The sequence below is a fragment of the Rhinoderma darwinii genome, chromosome 2, assembly GCF_050947455.1.
Source record: "Rhinoderma darwinii isolate aRhiDar2 chromosome 2, aRhiDar2.hap1, whole genome shotgun sequence".
Taxonomy (NCBI): Eukaryota; Metazoa; Chordata; class Amphibia; order Anura; family Rhinodermatidae; genus Rhinoderma; species Rhinoderma darwinii.
The window spans coordinates 413,185,983-413,208,754 of NC_134688.1; the positions used below are offsets into that span (position 1 = coordinate 413,185,983).

The 22,772-nt window shown below is 43.9% G+C and overlaps 1 protein-coding gene across 1 annotated transcript in view; it reads left to right on the plus strand.

The window, feature by feature from the left end:
- The first annotated feature begins 7,181 nt into the window (after positions 1–7,181).
- Positions 7,182–22,772, plus strand: part of NLK (nemo like kinase) — a 158,651-nt gene continuing 143,060 nt past the window's right edge. The window contains exon 1 of the mRNA XM_075854202.1: positions 7,182–8,605. Within this exon, the coding sequence (XP_075710317.1) occupies positions 8,130–8,605 (476 nt within the window). The 5' untranslated portion in view covers positions 7,182–8,129. The remainder of the gene's footprint in view (positions 8,606–22,772) is intronic.

Consider the following 22,772-nt stretch of genomic DNA (forward strand, 5'->3'; position numbering starts at 1 on the left):
TGTTAGCATTGCTGTAAACAGTTTTGCTGCTTAGAGGAGCTATAAAACTGACCTTCCTTTGAGCTAGTTGAGAATCTGGAGCATTACATTTGTGGGTTCGATTAAACTCTCAAAATGGCTAGAAAAAGAGAGCTTTCATGTGAAACTCGATAGTCTATTCTTGTTCTTAGAAATTAAGGCTATTCCATGCGAGAAATTGCCAAGAAACTGAAGATTTCCTAGAACGGTGTGTACTACTCCCTTCAGAGGACAGCACAAACAGGCTCTAACTAGAGTAGAAAGAGAAGTGGGAGGCCCCGCTGCACAACTGAGCAACAAGACAAGTACATTAGAGTCTCTAGTTTGAGAAATAGACGCCTCAACGGTCCTCAACTGGCAGCTTCATTAAATAGTACCCGCAAAATGCCAGTGTCAACGTCTACAGTGAAGAGGCGACTCCGGGATGCTGGCCTTCAGGGCAGAGTGGCAAAGAAAAAACCATATCTGAGACTGGCTAATAAAACAAAAAGATGAATATGGGCAAAAGCACACAGACATTGGACAGAGGAAGATTGGAAAAAAGTGTTATGGACAGACGAATGGAAGTTTGAGGTGTTTGGATCACACAGAAGAACATTTGTGAGACGCAGAACAACTGAAAAGATGCTGGAAGAGTGCCTGACGCCATCTGTCAAGCATGGTGGAGGTAATGTGATGGTCTGGGGTTGCTTTGGTGCTGGTAAAGTGGGAGATTTGTACAAGGTAAAAGGGATTTTGAATAAGGAAGGCTATCACTCCATTCTGCAACGCCATACCCTGTGGACAGCGCTTGATTGGAGGCAATTTCATCCTACAACAGGACAATGACCCAAAGCACACCTCCAAATTATGCAAGAACTATTTAGGGAAGAAGCAGGCAGCTGGTATTCTATCTGTAATGGAGTGGCCAGCGCAGTCACCAGATCTCAACCCCATAGAGCTGTTGTGGGAGCAGCTTGACCGTATGGTACGCAAGAAGTGCCCATCAAGCCAATCCAACTTGTGGGAGGAGCTTCTGGAAGCATGGGGTGAAATTTCTCCCGATTACCTCAGCAAATTAACAGCTAGAATGCCAAAGGTCTGCAATGCTGTAATTGCTGCAAATGGAGCATTCTTTGACGAAAGCAAAGTTTGAAGGAGAAAATTATTATTTAAAATAAAAATCATTATTTCTAACCTTATCAATGTCTTAACTATATTTTCTAATCACTTTTCAACTCATTTGATAAATATAAGTTTGAGTTTTCATGGAAAACACAGAATTGTCTGGGTGACCCCAAACATTTGAACGGTAGTGTATATACATATATATATATATATATATATGTAAACTATAATATGTTAGAACACAAGGCAGCTGCTCAATATGTTTCCTGCACCCGCGATTGAATGATATCATGAGGTCCAAGCAATGACTTAATCACTTGTAATCGATGTCACTGGGTTGGTGTTTCTGCTCATGTAAGTGATGTATAACTGAACTAATGTCATTTGATTTATGGTTTTCCTTTGAAGTGACATTTTGGATTGCTCCTAACACTCTGTGTAGGTGGGTGTCACAGGGGCGCCTTTGCCTGTTGAGAACATGACAGCAGTGATGAATGAACCTTTCACTGCAGCCACCCCGGTAATGATAGGACTCCCCAGCAGGGGGCACTCCACCTCACCTCTCAGTTATTGCTGTGGTTGTCATTTATGGATTTTATCATTCTAGGCTCACAGGGTTCTTTTGCACTGTAGGTTGCATCTTAGTAGGTTGTCAGGGAACAGATTGGGGTTTTCTCAGTTCATCTTTCATCATTACTATAGGGATATGCCTTTGTTAAAAAAGCTAGTCATACCCATTATTGTAAACTTTCACAGATAATGAACGAATGATTGTTTGTGTGAATGGTAGGACAGCCATCAACATAGTCGATAGCAATAAAGCTGTTTTACACGGGTCAATGATTGGGTGTACGAGCGTTCATATGAAACAGGGTATACTGTGTAGCAGCTATGGGAACATTATACTGTGTAGAGGCAGCTATGGGAACATTATACTGTGTAGAGGCAGCTATGGAGGGCATTATACTGTGTAGAGGCAGCTATGGGAACATTATACTGTGTAGAGGCAGCTATGGAGGGCATTATACTGTGTAGAGGCAGCTATGGAGGGCATTATACTGTGTAGCAGCTATGGAGGGCATTATACTGTGTAGAGGCAGCTATGGAGGGCATTATACTGTGTAGCAGCTATGGGAACATTATACTGTGTAGAGGCAGCTATGGAGGGCATTATACTGTGTAGAGGCAGCTATGGGAACATTATACTGTGTAGAGGCAGCTATGGGAACATTATACTGTGTAGAGGCAGCTATGGAGGGCATTATACTGTGTAGCAGCTATGGGAACATTATACTGTGTAGAGGCAGCTATGGAGGGCATTATACTGTGTAGCAGCTATGGGAACATTATACTGTGTAGAGGTAGCTATGGAGGGCATTATACTGTGTAGAGGCAGCTATGGAGGGCATTATACTGTGTAGAGGCAGCTATGGAGGGCATTATACTGTGTAGAGGCAGCTATGGAGGGCATTATACTGTGTAGAGGCAGCTATGGAGGGCATTATACTGTGTAGAGGCAGCTATGGAGGGCATTATACTGTGTAGAGGCAGCTATGGAGGGCATTATACTGTGTAGAGGCAGCTATGGGAACATTATACTGTGTAGAGGCAGCTATGGAGGGCATTATACTGTGTAGCAGCTATGGGAACATTATACTGTGTAGAGGCAGCTATGGAGGGCATTATACTGTGTAGCAGCTATGGGGAACATTATACTGTGTAGAGGCAGCTATGGAGGGCATTATACTGTGTAGCAGCTATGGGGAACATTATACTGTGTAGAGGCAGCTATGGAGGGCATTATACTGTGTAGCAGCTATGGGAACATTATACTGTGTAGAGGTAGCTATGGAGGGCATTATACTGTGTAGCAGCTATGGGAACATTATACTGTGTAGAGGCAGCTATGGAGGGCATTATACTGTGTAGCAGCTATGGGGAACATTATACTGTGTAGAGGCAGCTATGGAGGGCATTATACTGTGTAGAGGCAGCTATGGAGGGCATTATACTGTGTAGAGGCAGCTATGGAGGGCATTATACTGTGTAGAGGCAGCTATGGAGGGCATTATACTGTGTAGAGGCAGCTATGGAGGGCATTATACTGTGTAGCAGCTATGGGAACATTATACTGTGTAGAGGTAGCTATGGAGGGCATTATACTGTGTAGAGGCAGCTATGGAGGGCATTATACTGTGTAGAGGCAGCTATGGAGGGCATTATACTGTCTAGAGGCAGCTATGGAGGGCATTATACTGTGTAGCAGCTATGGGAACATTATACTGTGTAGAGGTAGCTATGGAGGGCATTATACTGTGTAGAGGCAGCTATGGAGGGCATTATACTGTGTAGAGGTAGCTATGGAGGGCATTATACTGTGTAGAGGCAGCTATGGAGGGCATTATACTGTGTAGAGGCAGCTATGGAGGGCATTATACTGTGTAGAGGCAGCTATGGGGAACATTATACTGTGTAGAGGCAGCTATGGAGGGCATTATACTGTGTAGGACAGCTAAGGGGAACATTATACTTTGTAGAGGCAGCTATGGAGGGCATTATACTATGTGGCAGCTATGGGGGAATTATACTATGTAGAGGCAGCTATGGAGGGCATTATACTGTGTAGAGGCAGCTAAGGGGAACATTATACTGTGTAGAGGCAGCTATGGAGGGCATTATACTGTGTAGAGGCAGTTAAGGGGAACATTATACTATGTAGAGGCAGCTATGGAGGGCATTACACTGTATAGGACATCTAAGGGAACATTATACTGTGTAGAGGCAGCTATGGAGGGCATTATACTATGTGGCAGCTATGGGGGCATTATACTGTGTAGAGGCAGCTATGGAGGGCATTACACTGTATAGGACATCTAAGGGGAACATTATACTGTGTAGAGGCAGCTATGGAGGGCATTATACTATGTGGCAGCTATGGGGGCATTATACTGTGTAGAGGCAGCTATGGAGGGCATTATACTATGTGGCAGCTATGGGGGCATTATACTGTGTAGAGGCAGCTATGGAGGGCATTATACTGTATAGGACATCTAAGGGGAACATTATACTGTGTAGAGGCAGCTATGGAGGGCATTATACTGTGTAGCAGCTATGGGGCCATTATACTGTGTAGAGGCAGCTATGAAGGGCATTATACTGTGTAGCAGCTATGGGGAACATTATACTGTGTAGAGGCAGCTATGGAGGGCATTATACTATGTGGCAGCTATGGGGGCATTATACTGTGTAGAGGCAGCTATGGAGGGCATTATACTGTGTAGCAGCTATGGGGCCATTATACTGTGTAGAGGCAGCTATGGAGGGCATTATACTGTGTAGCAGCTATGGGGAACATTATACTGTGTAGAGGCAGCTATGGAGGGCATTATACTATGTGGCAGCTATGGGGGCATTATACTGTGTAGAGGCAGCTATGGAGGGCATTATACTGTATAGGGCATCTAAGGGGAACATTATACTGTGTAGAGGCAGCTATGGAGGGCATTATACTGTGTAGCAGCTATGGGGCCATTATACTGTGTAGAGGCAGCTATGGTGGGCATTATATTGTATAGGACATCTAAGGGGAACATTATACTGTGTAGAGGCAGCTATGGAGGGCATTATACTGTGTAGCAGCTATGGGGAACATTATACTGTGTAGAGGTAGCTATGGAGGGCATTATACTGTGTAGCAGCTATGGGGAACATTATACTGTGTAGAGGCAGCTATGGAGGGCATTATACTGTGTAGCAGCTATGGGGAACATTATACTGTGTAGAGGCAGCTATGGAGGGCATTATACTGTGTAGCAGCTATGGGGAACATTATACTGTGTAGAGGCAGCTATGGAGGGCATTATACTGTGTATAGGACATCTAAGGGGAACATTATACTGTGTAGAGGTAGCTATGGGGGCATTATACTGTGTAGGACAGCTAAGGGGAACATTATACTGTGTAGAGGCAGCTATGGGGGACATTATACTGTGTAGGACAGCTAAGGGGAACATTATACTGTGTAGAGGCAGCTATGGAGGGCATTATACTGTGTAGCAGCTATGTGGGCATTATACTGTATGGGGCAGCTATGGGTGGCAATATACTGAGCAATTACAAGAGCTGCAGGTCCAAGGGGGGAGGCGCTGTGTAGCACTACACACAAGGGGGGTGGCGCTATGTACAGCGGGAGCTATACAGCGCTATATACAGTGGGGGCTTTATGGCTATATCTACAGGGGGCTGTATGGCACTATCTACAAGGGGGAGGTGGGGGCGTTATCTACAAATGGGGTGTTACACTGTCTATAGGCGGGGCTATATAGCACTGTCTACAGGGGGTCTGTATGGCACATTCTACAGGGGGTACTATTTATAAGGGGGGCTGCTTGTGGCACCCGGGGGGGGGGGCCAGTCAAGAGTTTGCTATGGGGCCCAGTCTTTCCTAGTTACGCCCCTGGCACTGTGTATCACTATATCTAAAGGGGATTGCTGTGTAGCACTATATACAAGAGGGGGAGGCTATGTGACGCTATTTACAGAGGTGGAGGGCTGTGTAGAGCTATTTACAGGGGTCAGTGTGTGGCTCTATCTACAGGGGTCTGTGTGTAGCGCTATCTACAGGGGGTTGTGTGTGGCGCTATCTATAGGGTGCTGTGTGTCGCGCTATCTACAGGGGCTGTGTATATGTGGTGCGTTACTCTACAGTGTTTGACACAATTACATTCAGTGGCGCAGTCTATGGTGCTATAATATTTAGGGGCCCAGCGTTTGGTACTATTTTATTCAGGGGCGCAGTGTTTGGTGCTATTATATTTAGGGGCACAGTGTGTGGCACCATAATAATTTTATCTTTGTTTATAGGTGTGGAAATGTTGGAAAAGTGAGGAGCCAAAGACATCTGAGTGGCAAATTCTGCAGAAATGGGTCATGGCCGGGAAAAGTCGTCATGAAGTCTGGACCGGATGGAGAAAGTCTTTGTGCAGTCCAGGACTGATAGACAAATAAGTGTTACTATTCCCCTTGTCAGGAGAATGTGTCCCTGCACGGTGCGATACTGTCAGCGATGGTTGGAGACTGTCAGTTTGTAGGGACACAGCCTTTTGACAAGGGGAGTTGTAACACCCATTTGTTAATGTCTGGACAAAAAGGAAGTGTTAACAATAGTTACAGGGCGGCGGTGGAGAAGGGGGGCCCAACTATGGGTAACAGCCCAGGGCCTAAGGTCTACTTAATCCGCCACTGGCCATCCCTCCTTCCTGTGATGGGAATAACCATTTAATTAAAGATTCAGCCACAATGACCTGAATCACACTCAACTCTGCTACATCTGTATGACTCACTATTATAAAAGTTTGTTTACCACTTAACAGGCCAAGCAACAAGTGAAAATAAATCAGATAATATGTGATCCATTACTTTTCAGTCAGTTATAGCATTGACTATATTGTCTGAGTTTACTTTTTTGCCATCATTTCATATAAAACCACTAAACCCATAGTACAGGAGATAGGGAAGAAATTTCTGTCAGTAATCCCATAGAAGACTGCAGTCCTCCCCACCCCTGCTTGAAATGGCTGATAACAGGGAACAACAGGACAGACTGCATTAGTCTGCATCGCACATTGATCAACCAGACTGTAGGTTTAATCTGTATTGTCCTTGCACAGATGGATTGCAAATTATTCATGACGTGTCTATTTTATTAATAATCTTGCCATTACGTTTATTAGTGCCTCCGCTTGTGGCACTGCATAATTCCTACTTCTTCACTGGTAAAGGAAAACCAGTATACGCCAGCACGAACTGCAGTGTCCTGGCAGTCACCTCGCAACAAGAAAGGGTTAACTGTTTTACCTCTTCCACACAGGTCATTGAGGGAGTGTCTACGTCTGTAGGCTTTAAGAGCTTATTGGCTACTTTTCCCATCCGTCACAGGGAATCTCCCCTCCTTTCTTCTCCTATTGGCCTAGTTCTTATCGCCTCCTTTCGTTTGCTTCCACAGCGATGCCCGCCCACTTGTACCTACTTCCCAAAGTATTGGTTGGCCGTCAATGAATCGACACCTGTGATTGGTTGCCCTTGCTGTCAGTCAGACGCGGCGTCAGGTGGCTGCTGGGGCTGCCCGCGTCTAGCAGCCTGTGCTTGCTGTGACTGGTCGTACTGTGGCGGATTAGAGCCCTGTGGATTGTTCTCTCCGCGACCTCGGTGGTCGTCGTCGTCCTCCGCTTCTGTCGTGGAGCTGTCACTTCTTATTCCTGTGAGAAGCGCCATTCTGAGGAAGGAGAGCAGCCGGGATACCTGTGTGTGACTGTCAAAGGGATGGTGTGGCCGGTGTAGCCTCCCATTTATCTCTCAATCGTCTCCTGTGCCCCCTGCCCCTCCCTCACCGCTCACCCTGCCCCTGACTCACCCCCTGAGTGTTACCTGCCTGTTGTCGGACCGGGCTCCTGGCCTGAGCCGCTGTCCCTACCTCCTGCTGCCTCTGTATCTTCTCCCCCCCCCCCTTCTCGGTGACTTTAGCCCTGCATTGCTGATCTCAGCTCCATGGTGCTGGGCTCCTGTGTGTAGCAGCTGGTAGTCCCCTGGGCACATATATGTGTATACTGGTGGGGTGACCTGTAGTGCCTGAGTTGGTGGGCATCTCTCTGCCAGGCTAGAGGAGGATGTGGGATGGAAGGGCCAGGTTGTCATTTACTTCTTAATTCTTGTAGTTTGTGGCACCTTATAACAGAAGGCTGGAGGGAGAAGGCGGCGCTCGTCATTTAAAAAAGAACAATATGGAGTTTTAGTATTTATAAAGAAGTCGCAGTCTTTGGGGGGGCGGGTGGGGTGAGCCACTTTGATACCCTGTATAAGTTGGTAGTGGGGTAATTTGGTGACTTTATGGTGTTTGGTGTAGGATGAACTTTCTTTCTCGGTTGTCACAGTCCCGGTGATCACATCTGTATGGCCCAGTGACAGGTTGATGTGTCAATAAGAACCATCCAAGGGCATTTCTGTGAATGTCTCTTTGTAGTACCCCAGCCAATGCAAAAATGATGGCGGCGTACAATGGGGGTACGTCAGCAGCGGCTGGGGGTCACCACCACCACCATCACCACCTGGCTCACTTGCCCCCTCCTCACTTGCATCATCACCATCATCTTCATCCCCAGCATCATCTGCACCCAGGGTCAGCCGCTGCTGTGCATCCTGTGCAGCAACATGTTGCCTCTTCCTCTACTTCCTCGTCATCCTCGGCTGCTGCAGCGGCTGCGGCTGCTGCAGCGGCTGCTGCCATGCTTAACCCTTGCCAGGCCCAGCCATACTTCCCATCTCCTGCTCCGGGACAAGCCCCCGGACCAGCAGCAGCAGTGGCACCTGCCCAGGTACAGGCAGCAGCAGTGAAGGCTCATCATCATCAGCACGCTCATCATGCTCAACAACTGGATATTGAACCTGATCGACCCATTGGCTATGGAGCTTTCGGTGTAGTTTGGTAAGTGTTAAAAACTCTTGACAAACTTTGTCACCCACTGCAAGGCACCAGTGGCATGTCATCTTATCTTGGTTGACCGTGTGAAGTTTTCCTGAACGGTGTGGTGCAAGTATTGAGGAGATCATGGTCACGTGGGGATATTTTTTTCTTCTGAATTGGATATTTGCTTCTCTTTTGAATGTGGTTAGTTGTTGGGATTTGGAGTAGACCGTCTGGTTGGTGGCCATCATGACCATCCTCATCACCTCTAACAGATCAAGATCTCATGGAAGTGTTATGGACATAGCTGATGGTAGGTTCCAACACGAGACATTGAGATTGTCTCCATCGTTGATGATATTAGTGGAGAGTGGCATCCTAGTTTATAGAAAACCATACCCACAATTGTCTGAATGTCAGAGTCTGGAGAGTTAAAGCCCAGGAAATATCCGCTGCAAATCCACCTGCGTATTTCACCGCAAATCCGCATTCGTTTTACAATCCGCACCGCAGGTCAATTCTGGAGCTTTTGGATAAGATTTGTTTAAATCTCATCTACGTGGCTGCTACTGGTTTCCTCTGCAGATTTGCTGTCCGTAAATCCGCAGCTAATACTCAACATGTTTACAGGACCTTCGGGTATATTCACACACACAAGATTTGTTGCAGAAATTTCTGACCGTTCCATTCATTTCAAAAAGACTTACAGAAATCCATGTACTTGCCGCAGAAACATGACTAAAACGGCTTTTCATTCGCAGAAATTTCTGCAACAAATCTGCCCTATGTGAATATAACCTTATTGTGAACTTTACAAACACTGGGATTCTGTTTCTGAATCTTAGGCCTTGTTCACACAGTGCAGATTTTGCATGTGTGTGTGTGTATATATATATATATATATATATATATATATATATATATATTATTTTTTTTATTTTTTTTTAAGCCAAAAATATAAAGGTAGGCCTTATTGGTCTGCTCTCTTGGATCCAATTCTAGTTTTGGCTTAAAAATTGCATGCAAATTCTGCACTGTGTGAACAAGGCCTTGTAGGTAGATGTAGGGCCAGGCGGCCAGAAGTGTAATGAGAAACTCTCCAATATTGTGTTTTGCTTTATTATGTAGGACACTCTTCATTTGCGATCCTCTACTAAGACCATGACCAGTGTGTGTATTGCGCCCCATAGTGACTTATCCATTACAACTTCTATCCGATTGTCAAATACATGTCACGCTTACGATCGACCATTCCTAAAAGTTTGAATGCATTTCCGATAAACTTTCCATAATTGGCTGGATCGGAGTTGATCGTCCTCTCTCGGTTGAGCACCATAGACGCACATCTTCTGCCAGCTTCATTTAGGTTCTTGGCATATATTTTATTGAAGCTTTTTGGTTGAACTTTGTAGATGAAAAGTATGAGATAACGTGTTGGCAATGTATGGATCACCGGCCAGAGGATTGCTGCTCACTGATGGATGTGCGTCCTGTCTGAACCTTGCCATGTACTGTCTAGTCATGGATGACTCTGAAATCTCTCGAGCACTGCAGCGGTTTCCATGTTGTCGTAGTCACAAGTCCGATATTAATTGTCACTTTTGTATCGGCCTCCCTTGTTTCCTTGAATCGATGATCTTTCTGCTATAAGAAGTAGCTCTCCGCTGTTTGTCCGTAGAGGAGGAGTTGGGGACGCGGCGTCCTGTTCCTGTTCTGTTCCCTTGTAATTGGATGACATCTGCTTTTCTGTTGCTGATTGCAGTTGTTGCATTTTGACGGTTCCTGAAATCCATCAATTCTAAAACAGGATTATTATTACAGACTGATATCATTTTGGCAAGATGTAATTATAACGCCCCCCTGCCCCACCCTCAAACTCCTGCTGTGGTGCTCGTATTCTAGATTTCAATCACACAAGTGTTTAGGTTGTTTGTGAGCATTTAAAAGGACATGAAGCGCTGCATACTTGTATCTTACCTACAGGTTCTACCCGAAAACACACACCAAATTGTGGTGCGGATTTTCGGACACAACCCTCACAGCGGAGACAGTGCTGGAGGAAAAAAAAAAGTTAATACTCAACCCAACCCCCCCCCGGGCGTTGTACAGTGACGCGTCCATTTGTTCTCCGTGCAGCGCGGCCTCCTGGGATGACGTTGACGAGGCCGGGCTGCACGGAGAACAGAGGGATGTATCACTATGACAATGCCTGGGAGGTAAGTATTAACTTTTTTTTCTTTTATTATTTTCTGATTTGCGATTGTTGTGGCAGAATCACAACATTTGCTATTTGTAGTGGGTTTTACCTCCCCATTGAATTCAGTGGGGAAAGAGATTTAAAAAAATGCACCGCAGGTCAATTTTTGAGTTTCTTCTGCTGTCCTTTTTTTTTTTTTTTTTGCAGCATGTGGATTACATTTGTTCAAATCTCATCCACTCTGCTACTACTGTAATACACTGCGGATTTTCTGCAATGAAATCCGCTGCTAATCTGCCCTGTGTGACCATAACCCTAAATCTTGTCCTCTGCAGATGGCTGTACATTTAGATGCAAGGTATTGTTTCCTGTACATGTGTAAAATATTCTCTTATAAGCTTTATGTGAATAAATGGTAGACTTTAGGTGTCGTTCTCCTTTAAGACTATAGGTTGGGGCTTGTAGACCTCACATGTCGTGGACCGGAGTAGTGTGACCACCCTCATTACTGATCAGCTCCCGGGCTAATGGTCTGTTAATAATGCGCGCCATTGTTCCTTACTCCTTACACTGCCAGTCTGTGAAGTATTAAGGATTACCTTGACATTATAATGCAGCACCCTTCCTATAAATGATAGTCCTACTTGATGCAGTTTGGTTCTCTGAGACTGTGGTATGTTTTTTTTATTATCTTTCTGTTTATTATTCCCACAATTGCGTCATATCATTTGATGATAATAAAAAAAAAAAAAAATGTTTAGGGATCATATTGTTATACAAGCATTGATGTGACTCGTGGATATCTGTGGTTTCCACCTGATGATCCCATTTTTTGACCTTCGCTGAGGCTAGAGACGCCCTTGGGGTCATTTTGGCAGGCTAACCACTCCTGTGAAACCCCATCACTCTTTCAAGTCCCCTGAATGTGGCTCTCCATGCGGTTCAGCCTTAGGAATTGGCTTTGTAACCTTTTCCAGACTTTATTTCATCAGCTTGTTTTCTCATCTTTTCAGGAATTTCCTTTGATCGTCAGAGTTGTAGAAACTTTCTGGTGACTACTTCATTATTCTAGAAAAGATGAATTTCTAGTGATCTTTAGATTAGGGATGTGAAGGACTGCTCAAGTTAGACGTTTTTTGGGAGCTATTTTAGCTGCTAAATCTGGTGCAAACTGTTATTCATTTTTAGGGCACAGCATCTTCTGCACGTGTGTGTTGTAAAACAGTGGGCCTATAATATGTAATAGAGTTGTGCCGTGTGTCCCCAGGTCTAATATTACATGTTGGTTAAAGTTTAGAAACTATTCAGAATGATGAATGTGAAATAACCCCCCCCCCCCCCCTTTCCTCCTTTTGCACTACATTATATATTTATTTGGGAGTTGAGGCTTCTGTTGTTGACCCATTTCGGGCTGCGGGTAGTATTCAATTGGATGAACTGGTTGAGGACCGCCCAAAGTGTGTGTGTATATTACAGTGTGTGTTTAAGCTTGCTGCCCGAGTGATAGGGCAACTGAATGTTGGGTGCCCGGTAGTCAGAGGCTGGCAGGGACCTTGGAGGGAAGAGCGAAACATTTTCATATATATTTCTGAAAGTTTACAAACTGAAACTTTTTTTTTTTTTTTTTTCTTCTTTTAATATATAAACTTTGTACATAAGGTTCTGGAACGGTCTTTCCTCCATATAAGGCCTCATTCACACGAGGGTATCAGATCCACGCGCGTGAATCTGGTCCGTGTGTGTTGCGTTATACATCAGTGTGCTTTGCGGGTGGCATGCACTATTCGCGCACTCGCAAAGCACTTTTTTTTTTTTTTCCAATGGAATCGATGCATAAATCACGCACCTGTAGACTTCAATGGGCGCGTAGGTGCGTGAAAATGCACCAATATAGGACATGCAGTGCGTGAAAATGCAGCGGACTCTCGCTACGTGAAAACTCCTGCATGTTGGTGTGAATAGGCCCTTACTGTAGTAAGTATTTACCATGTCCAGTTAATGCGCATTCTCTGAATGTACAGGTTGCCCGTTCGCTGGGCACACTATTCAGAAGTAAAGGGCCCTAGAGCGATGTACTTCCCTGACTGATGACATTTGTAACTCCTATTAAGAATTCAGCTTGTTTTATGAAATGGAATATCTCTGTGTAAATAAAATGGATAGGAACTTCTGTTCGATACTTATGCCCAGCAGGTCTTCCGAAATTCATTTTTGACATGGGCATAATGCAGATGAAGTTTTGAGAAGTATGCCACTAACTTTTTATTTGTTGCCATATCTGCAGCCCGCCTATCGCTCGTATAGGTCACCTATCTGCACGGCCATACTTGTGTGATACTCCATCATATTATTATAATAGTGCAGTGATGGCGAGCGAAAGACAAGTTCATGAAAGATACGAGAGACCGACTGCAGATAAAGTGGATTCATCGGTCTGTAAAGACTAAAGCTTATCCGTCTGATCTACAACCCTTCTACGCAGTGTTGGTGAATGGCGACTGCTACCAAACTATTAGCCCCTCCAGCGTTCCTCCTCCGGCTTCACTCTGGCTCAGGTGGCTGTATAGGTCGGTGTGTGTGGCCCCTTGCTGCAGTTTCACCTCTGCTCTGCTTTTATTCACAGCTCCGTTCACACTGTTGCTTACTGCGAATTGCCTTAGTACCGTCTGTTACCTGATTTGACTGGAGGAAGACACGGGGGGGGGGGGGGGTATTATGTAGACAGCGGAGAACTTTCTCTTTGGAATATTTTAGAGATGATTAGGATCACCGATCATTGCCCTGCGTAAACAGATAGCCGATGGCTGGTTTAATCTTTCTTTCTGCCCAAAAATCGTAGTTGTCAGCAGCAAATCTCGTGTGAACAGGGAATGTGCAGGTTACATTATATAAACTGTATGGGGACCAAATGATGGTATTACCGGTCGTTCGTCCTCATACAGTCCACGTTGGCTCGTGTAAAGGGCCTTAAAACAAGACCTGTAAATATCTGCTCTCGTTACGGGTACATATCTGCCCATGTAAACCCACCGCTACTTGGCTTGTGTATTTCATCTTTCTACGTTTTTCTCTTAATAAAGAAATATTTGCCTGTATATAGGTCTTCGGGTGAACCTGTCCTGTTAAAGGAGGAATAAGCTGCTGCCCGACACCTCCGTCAGCCGCTTATCTCAAATTGAAACTATGGATCGGATATGTAGAAAAAAACATGCCTGGTCTCTTTTCTGACATCTGCCATCATGGAAGGTTTGGGACACCACCATACAATCGAATTGTTGGGTTCTGATGACTAACATATAATGTATATGGGCACCCTAAGTTATGTTATGGTGAAATCTAAGCAGTGATGGCTAATCCCTCATGTACAGCTTCGCATAATATTACAGTTCTGCTCGATGTCACACAAACTTAAGGGTATGTGCACACACACTAATTACGTCCGTAATTGACGGACGTATTTCGGCCGCAAGTACCGGACCGAACACAGTTCAGGGAGCTGGGCTCCTAGCATCATACTTATGTACGATGCTAGGAGTCCCTGCCTCGCTGCAGGACAACTGTCCCGTACTGAAAACATGATTACAGTACGGGACAGTTGTCCGGCAGCGAGGCAGGGACTCCTAGCGTCGTACATAACTATGATGCTAGGAGCCCGGCTCCCTGAACTGTGTGCGGTCCGGTACTTGCGGCCGAAATACGTCCGTCAATTACGGACGTAATTAGTGTGTGTGCACATACCCTAATGGGAATTGCCTATTTTTTTTATTTGATTTTTTTTATTAGTATCCTGTTTTTTGATCTTCCTTTGCTTATATATACACAAGGCCTCTTGGCTGCGGTGTCATTTGAGGAAAAAGATGCCCGGGGGATTTTTTTTTAAAAGCCCAGTTTGATGCCCCCTATGAATCTAGATTTGAGCAGTCACATGTTGGTGCCACGTCAGTGCTTTAATGAGAGGAGGGTTATCTACAAGGTCAGGGTATAAGAGGCTTTGAAGTTATCAGTCTAAATAGACGGTCTGTTCTTTACAGGATGCTATTTTACAAGTCGAGCGGCGGACGCCCTTCAATAGTTGAAACCACACTGTAATAAACACGGCCTTCATCAATATTAACGAAGGTGAAAGAATTGTGACCATTTTATTTTATCTTGTTCCTAATTCTAAATCGTATCGGATCAGTCTGTGTCTTTCGTTCCAGAACTTGTGATGGGGGATGGGCTCTCTCAAACTTGTGAGTCGGCCTTTTATGACTGATAGGACTGAAGCTGCCATAGACATTAGATTTCAGTTTAGTCTGAACACTGGTTTTGTCAGGATCCGATGACAATCTAATGACTACGAGGTCTGCCAAATGCTGCTGACTTGTTTATTTCAGGAGTGAAACATATAGGTCGTGTTCACACGGCTTATCTCGGGCGTATTTCAGAAGTGTAAAAAGCTTGTATTACGCTCCGAAATTCACCAAACCGCTTCCCATTAATGTCAATGGGAAATATACGGTGTAGTTCATATGAGATGTATTTTTACGCTGATGAATTAAAAAATGGCTTAAAAAAATATGCGACGTAAAGAAAAGTGGCATGTCACCTCTTGAAGCGGGTCACATGTTGTTTTTGGTTTTTTTTTTCCCCCAGTGTTGACACTGGATTCACAGGTTGTTTTCTCATGAAATCAGCATTGTATTTTTCAACCTGAACATATGCTGTGTGAACATGGCCTTATTGGACAGACTGGAATATGCATGGTTGGCTTTGTCAAATGTAAGAAGAATCAACAGGACTGGTAAATGGCACCATGCAGTTTTACTATTAGTTTTAAGGTGAACATGTGCTTAAGATAGCGGTTTCCAACTCGCCTACAAACCTGTACATTGTAATAGGACATGGAGACAAGCAGCTGTCTGGGACCCCTGGCACCACTTCTCTCTATAGCAATAAAGGGAACACTGTGGTGTAAAAATTACTATAGACTTCGAGCCACTCCAGGAACCAGTTTGATATATATTTGTTTTTATTAGTCAGGTGTTCTGCACTTTCATTGACATCTACAGAACAACATGGGTGGGGGGGGGGGGGGGTTTTGCAGCCGGGCTGTCCCCGAAAGTGATAGTTTTTTTATTTATCTGTATGGTGATTTTGTTTTTTAACTTTTGAAAGCTTGGAGATGCTCTTAAGGGCCGTCTATTATAAGGAAACTTGCTGTTTTCATTTTAGGTCTGTGTGTTTAGGTGCTCGAGTAGAAGTAAAGTAGTGGTGGAGTTTGAGTATTCGTGAATAGTTGGCTTGCTTGTGGCTGAGTACTGTATAGCTTATACAAAGTGCAGATATTGGGATTTTAAAGAGCAATTCCCTATACATAATAACATTCTAAGAAAAAGTATCAATGTTGTTCACGACATCCAATCAGATGACATCTATTCTTTTTCTGAGCAGGTTTGGAAAGGAAACAGTGTTGTGATTGGTTGCTAGGGGCAACTTTTTCTTAGTTTCTCAAATCTGCCATATTCTGAAGGGCCCCTTAGAGAGTAGCTGTCATTTCATAAAACTTTTGACATGTCAGAAGTTTTTATCGGTGGGGTTGTAGGTGTTGAGACCCCACCCATCGCTGAAACAGAGGAGCAGAAGCGCAGCTGTAATGGTATAACTTTTTGGCTCTTCTTGAAAAGACCTCTATGATTCAGTCTTCAGCTAACCCTGCCTCTATGATGTGAGCCGAAGTTATACCAATACTGCTGAAGGGGCACAGCGCTTTTACTCCTTTTTGTTTCAGTGCTCGGATCCACACCAATCAAAAATTCGGACATGTCCCTGACGTATCAAAACTTTCATGAAATGATCGTTACTGTTTAATAAATGCAATAGAAGTTTGTGATTTCCACTCTTCCTTCGTTGCCCCTCACAAGTAGGAGATGGGATCCTGCTGATGGATTCGGGGTGGTTGCATGTTTATCAGTATGCTCTTGTGATTGCTATTTATGCAGGTATCTAATTTGAAGGTACTGTCAAGATAAAGGGATTATACATAATTAGCAGCAGGGCAAGGGATGGAATAACATAGTAAGCTAATGGACAACCACCCCCTGAATTGTCCCCTTCTCCTGCGCTGTGGTCCTAATTGCTGACCTCTAGAGTCATGTGACCGATTAACGGAACGTGACCGCTGCAGGATCGGAGACTGGAGCAGCAGAGAACAGGACCTCTGTGCTGGAGCGGAGGCACTTCAGGGGGTGTAATGAGAATTTACATTGTGTGATCAGTAAGGGTCTAATCTCTGGGACACCCACTGATTACAAGAATGGGCACCGCAGCCCCATTGTTCTCGTGATCCGTGTGGGTTCCAGTATTCGTACCCCCACCAGTCACACATTGATGGCATATCCTGGGGATAGGTCTTCAAAAAAGCTTTTAGGTCCCCTGCACACAAAGCAGATTTGTTGCAGATTTTCTGCCCGGGTTTGCGGTTGGAAAATCTGCAGCTGAAGACTGTTGCAATAAAAAAAAAAAATCTAATTTACATGGTGCTGATCAAATTGACATGTTGCATGGAAATCGGAGCATGCCTTTTCAATGTAGAAGCGGTAGCACGTGCAGATTTTGCTTCGGAAATTCTGTGGAAAATCTGCAACAAATCCGTGTGGAAAATCTGCAACAAATCCGCTGTGTGGGTACCCGAAATATACAGTTTTCGCAGTGCATAATTCTTCTGTTTCGCTCCTTTTTTTTTTAATGAGGGTAAAGTGGGACATTGTTCTGTACAACTTCTGTCTAAAGTTGCTGTTGTAACATTTGCTAATCCTGAAGGATTACCGTAATTTGTGTGCGCATGGATCTGATGGGGGTCTACTCACTAAAAGCTGCTCTTGATCCTTTCGGCTTTTCTTAGTAAATAGAATAATGAAAGTTTCTACCTCTGCATGTCGAGCTGAATGTGTCCAGAACAATAAATGCAGCCGGAGCCTGACTAATACATTTCATGACACTATCGGGAAAGGGGATTTAATTTTCTTTTTTTTTTTTTTTTTTGCTGCTTATTAGTTTGTTACATATTTAGAGTTCATGTGGGGGGTTTATTAAGACCGGCGTTTCATACGGCAGTTTATTCTGAAGATAGCGGGAGTAAGATGCCACACCCCTTCTCATTAAGCCCTATTAGAAAGCTATCAATCTTCCAATGTAGCGTTGGATTCAGATTTTATTTTTATTTTTAAATGTCAGTGACCCAGTTGATAGTGACCCAGTTGGCTAAAGGTGGCCTTACACATTAACTGTTGGCCGACCGTTATTTATCCCAAAAACCCCATACACGTGCACGCTGTGCCGACCATGCATGTTTGTCAATAGGAATAGGGAACTAAGACACTGCCAGGCACCTTTTGCATCAGCTTATCTCCCGTGGGAACAAAGATCGGGCATGTTGAAATCCGACACGTCCAATCCTTCTTTTCCCTAAAAAAAAAAACCTGCTGTTGGGGTAGTGTCAGGCGCCCTCATACACATTAGATGGTTGGTTGAAATCGGCTGATTCGACAGAGTTCTGCGTGTGGGCACCTATGGGCTTAGTTCACACAGTTTTTTTTGCAGGTGGAGATTCCTTTAGGAATTTTGGTGCAGATTTTGATCTGCCTTCGCTTTTTTTTGAAAAAAAACCGAAACGCAGCGAAAGACGCTCAGAAACCAGAGCTGCAAGTTTTTTTCTGCCTCCTATTGATTTCAATGGGATGTCAGAGACGGAACCGCGGCAAGAAAGGACATCCTGCTTTTTTTCCCCCCCACGCTGATTCCGATGCAGTTTCCACATCAAAATCGGAGCCCAAAATCAATGTGAACGGGGTCCCAGATTAGGCATAGAAGCTTTAATTTAGTCTCAAGCTTGCGGCACTTTTAAGGTAAGTACAATGAGCCCTATAAAACGATGCACAGAGATCTCCATCACTGAGGATGGATGTCGGCATCTTGATCGGCTCCAGCGATTGCTGGGATACTTTATTTAATGTCATAAATATCTTTTGTGTTCCGGTTCAGCATAATGGACCTCTGGGAGATATGAAACACTTTGAGACGTTTGTCAAGGTGTGCAGAGCAGTCGGCTGCGTCTTACCCGGAGCCTCTGGCTGCTATATTAACTTAAGCCATCCCCGTGTTAATTTTCTGTGTAATGAATTCCAGGCATTTCATCAGGTCAGCATAATATTGCAGTTGTATGTCAGCAGTCCACAGAGCCGTTGGCACGTAGCTTGTTCTTTTACAAACAGATTTTAGGTTGATGTCTAGCGCAGTCAGATAGGTTGACGTGTGTGAATCACCTGATACCCGAGCCTGGAACAAAGCGGTGGACTAGGACCTGCTGTCCTGGAAAACTGGGAACTCTTGCCCTGCTGCCCACTGGCCACAGGCCGTTGTTGAGGTAGTGATTGATGTCACTGATAACGGTGTATTCATGGAACTGATCGCCCATCTGCAGTCTGGAATTAACATTGTGGTGACTGTTATTACATATGTTCAGGGTGGCATATTGATTTCCTGATCTGGTATTTTATAGGACAGGTTATGTACATACGTGTGGTAAACATAAATGTGTGAGCCTTCGGTTTAGGGCTCGCGCACATGACCGCGTTACATCATCCGTGTTGCACGGAGCCATTACACTGCACCCACAGGGCCAGACTGTACATCTGTGTGCCTCCATCTTCATATGGAGGTATGTGTATTTACTTCCCGATAGAAAAAAAAAATATAGGCAAGCTCCATCAGATGCTATGTAACTGGTTCTCCCTTAAAGGGGTCGTCCACTTATAGCAAATTAATGTTGTTTGTTTTTTGTATAATTAAAAGCTATACAGCTTTCCGAAATACTTTCTGTATAAATGCCTCTGTTTCCAAGATCTCTGCTTGTTGTTGTACAGTAGGAACAGTCATGGTTTACTTCCAGTGGATACAATTCTGTCCATGGTCATGTGATGGACACACAGGTGCACGGCTCGTTACAGTATGTGTATCAGGACTGTCTAACGATCTCAGCACCTGTTTCCATCACGTGACCATGGACTGAATTTTATTTAAACCTATACAATGTGTCCTTTTTTTGTTTTTTTTTTCTCCAGCGCCTGGTTGCGTAGGAAAGAGCAGCATGCTGATTTCCTATACTGCGACATCCAAAAGGACACTGTTTTGGCATCTGTCGGGCACATGGGTGTCTACGGACATGTTCAGCACATTCTTTTATAGGCTGAATGGACATGCGGAATACGGGAGCTGGTTTTCTCAAATCTGACTGCTGAGACTCAACGTTTTAAAGGAACGCTAAAATCTGTTGATATAGCAATTAAAATGTAGTAATAAAAAAAATACTTTGTATGTTCATTTCAGTGACAGTCATTAGATTAATATTATGCGCTGCCCATAGAGATCAATCTGTTGACCAAATGTGTATAATTGTACATAAACTCACAGACCGCCAAACACCTTGCGATCTCCGCTCGGGGAATGAATTGCAGAGCAGTGTGAATGAGCACCTCCTGTGATGAGACCAATGTCTCCTATTTCTGAATCCCGGAGCACCCCGTTAAAATAGGACAGAGGGAATGTTTGCCATCATTTTCTGATGGGCTCTTTGGAATCTCCACTATTCAAATAAGATGATGGGGTCTACAAAGCTGCTCTGTCATCTGGTCCCTGAAGTGCGTTTAGGCTGCTGCCATCTGTTGGGTTTCCTCTGTTTTCCTCAGATAATTTAAGAAAACAAGCGCTTCTGTGAAGTACTAATCGAGACCAGCTTCCTGGGATCACTGTCCTCATGTTCACGTCTGATAAAACTTCTGTACGGAATTTAAAGCCACAAAACACTATAAAATGCTGCATAGGCAGCGCCTCGTGGTTTGTGCCCGCAGTTCAAGTAGAAAACGAAACAAAATGTTTTGTAACATTTTAACTTTAAACTCTTATTTTTCTTTTAACTGAGAATCTTTTTAAAGTAACCTGGGAACCTACAGTAAATTTAGAAAAAAGACAAAACTGTGGTACCCCTTGATTTGTTGTGATGACTAGGCCACAGTGATCTTTCATCCATAAGGGTTACACCATCCCATGACCTGGCTCCTGTGGCATGAAACGTTACTGCAGCCGAGTCACAACATCGTATCAAGGAATTCAGACGGTCGGGATGAGGAACAATTTGGATGGTAAGTAGTTTTGAAAGGGCTCCACCCCCCCCCCCCCTACAGGTTCATGGGATTTTTGTTTGGAGTATATTGGGAGAATATTGAGAAATACATTGAAATTCCTTTGGGTCTGGCATTTGTTAATCCAGAAATCTTGTTATTGGTCACCGCATTATAATGGGGCATTAAACCAGTCAGACAACTCATTTGGAAATTCCTTTGATTTAAAAAAAAAAAAATAGATTATAAAACTTCACGATTCAAATTATCTGATGATCCAGCCTCTATCAAGTCCCATTGATGGCGGATTATGGGAAATGTACTGTATTTTAAACTATGTAAAGGGGTATTCTAGCGACAAACATTTTTACACCTATGAACTTTGATCGGTTGGCGTAATGCACACGACCGAACCATTGGACTGCAAAAAAAGCCTTTTGTTGTACATCCGTGTGCCATCAGGATTCACGGATCCACAGCACGGATCAGTGAAAACCACTGTGGTATGGGGCCAGAAAAATTAATGGGTCCGCAAAGATGTGGATAAATTGCTGACGCAAATGCACGGTTGTGTGTATGAGGCCTTCAGGTGTGACTGCTGGAACGATCTCACTCGTCGGTTTCTGTAACACCCATAGAGATTGTATGGAGTGGCAGCGGATATGCAAACGTCTCACCTTGGAGGGACAGGGGTTCCCTGTTCTCATGATCTAACGGTACCTTTACCACATGTCCAGTGGATAGGTGATAAATATTTACTGCTGGACACTCTCTCCATCTTCTGTGGTTTCTTGTAATGCATATTACCACCGTCCCGGCACAGCCAGTGTTCATGTTTTTTCTTATAGTTTTTTTCCTCCCTGACTTCCGAGAGCCATAACTCTTTTATTTTTCCATTGACCTAGCGTTTCCTTCCTTCTTCTTCTTTCTTCTTCTTCTTTCTTCTTCTTCTTTCTTCTTCTTCTTTCTTCTTCTCGCGTGGCCATTGAGAAACTTAATTATTTTGTAGGGTGGAATGGGAAAAAAAACAGCAATTCCTCCATTGATTTTAGGTTTTGTTTTTAAGACGTTCAACATGCTGTAAAAATATTTTATCTCATCCCGCACGTCTACTGTGCGGGATGAGGAGATGAGGCTGCTGAACAGAGGACATAGTATTTCACAATAGGGTGTGTGAAAATGGAATTTCTAAATGGGACAACCTGGCATACTTGCTTTGTATTTCCGCAACCTATAGTTAAAAAAAAAACTTTACAATTTACGCCTATAGGAGAATTTTTCCCATAGACATTAATTGTAGTTTTCCACATGGTAAAAAATACAAGGCAAATACGCTACGTGTGAGTGCACACTCATAGACGTTTCCTTCATCGCCAGCACATAGGTTGTGGCACAGGATACTCAAGAAGAAGGGTTTCAACCTTATCTTGTGCTTCCTTATCTAGAGGTGTCAGCTGGACGAGGAATTACTGGCTGAGATATCTCTTGTTCCTGGAGTTTTCCTAAAGGGCTATGAATAGATAGATTTCCTGTGTTTGGCCTAAAAATATTTCTCCACATAAGGCCGTACCACGCTGTGATAAACTATAGTTATAATGAAACATTGGCAGGTTAACTTTTATTATTTAAAGAAAACAATTTTTTTAAATGACCTCCTATATCTTTAGAGTACCAAAAATCTTCTCTTTACCCGTTCTACTTTTCATGTATTGCTTCGAAATGAACATAAGCACATTTTCTGGGACAAGGGTCGTATATATGGTATATAGATTGAATGTCTAAGTTTCCCATTACCATAATTCATTCGGCAGCCTGAATATTCTCTACAAGCCCT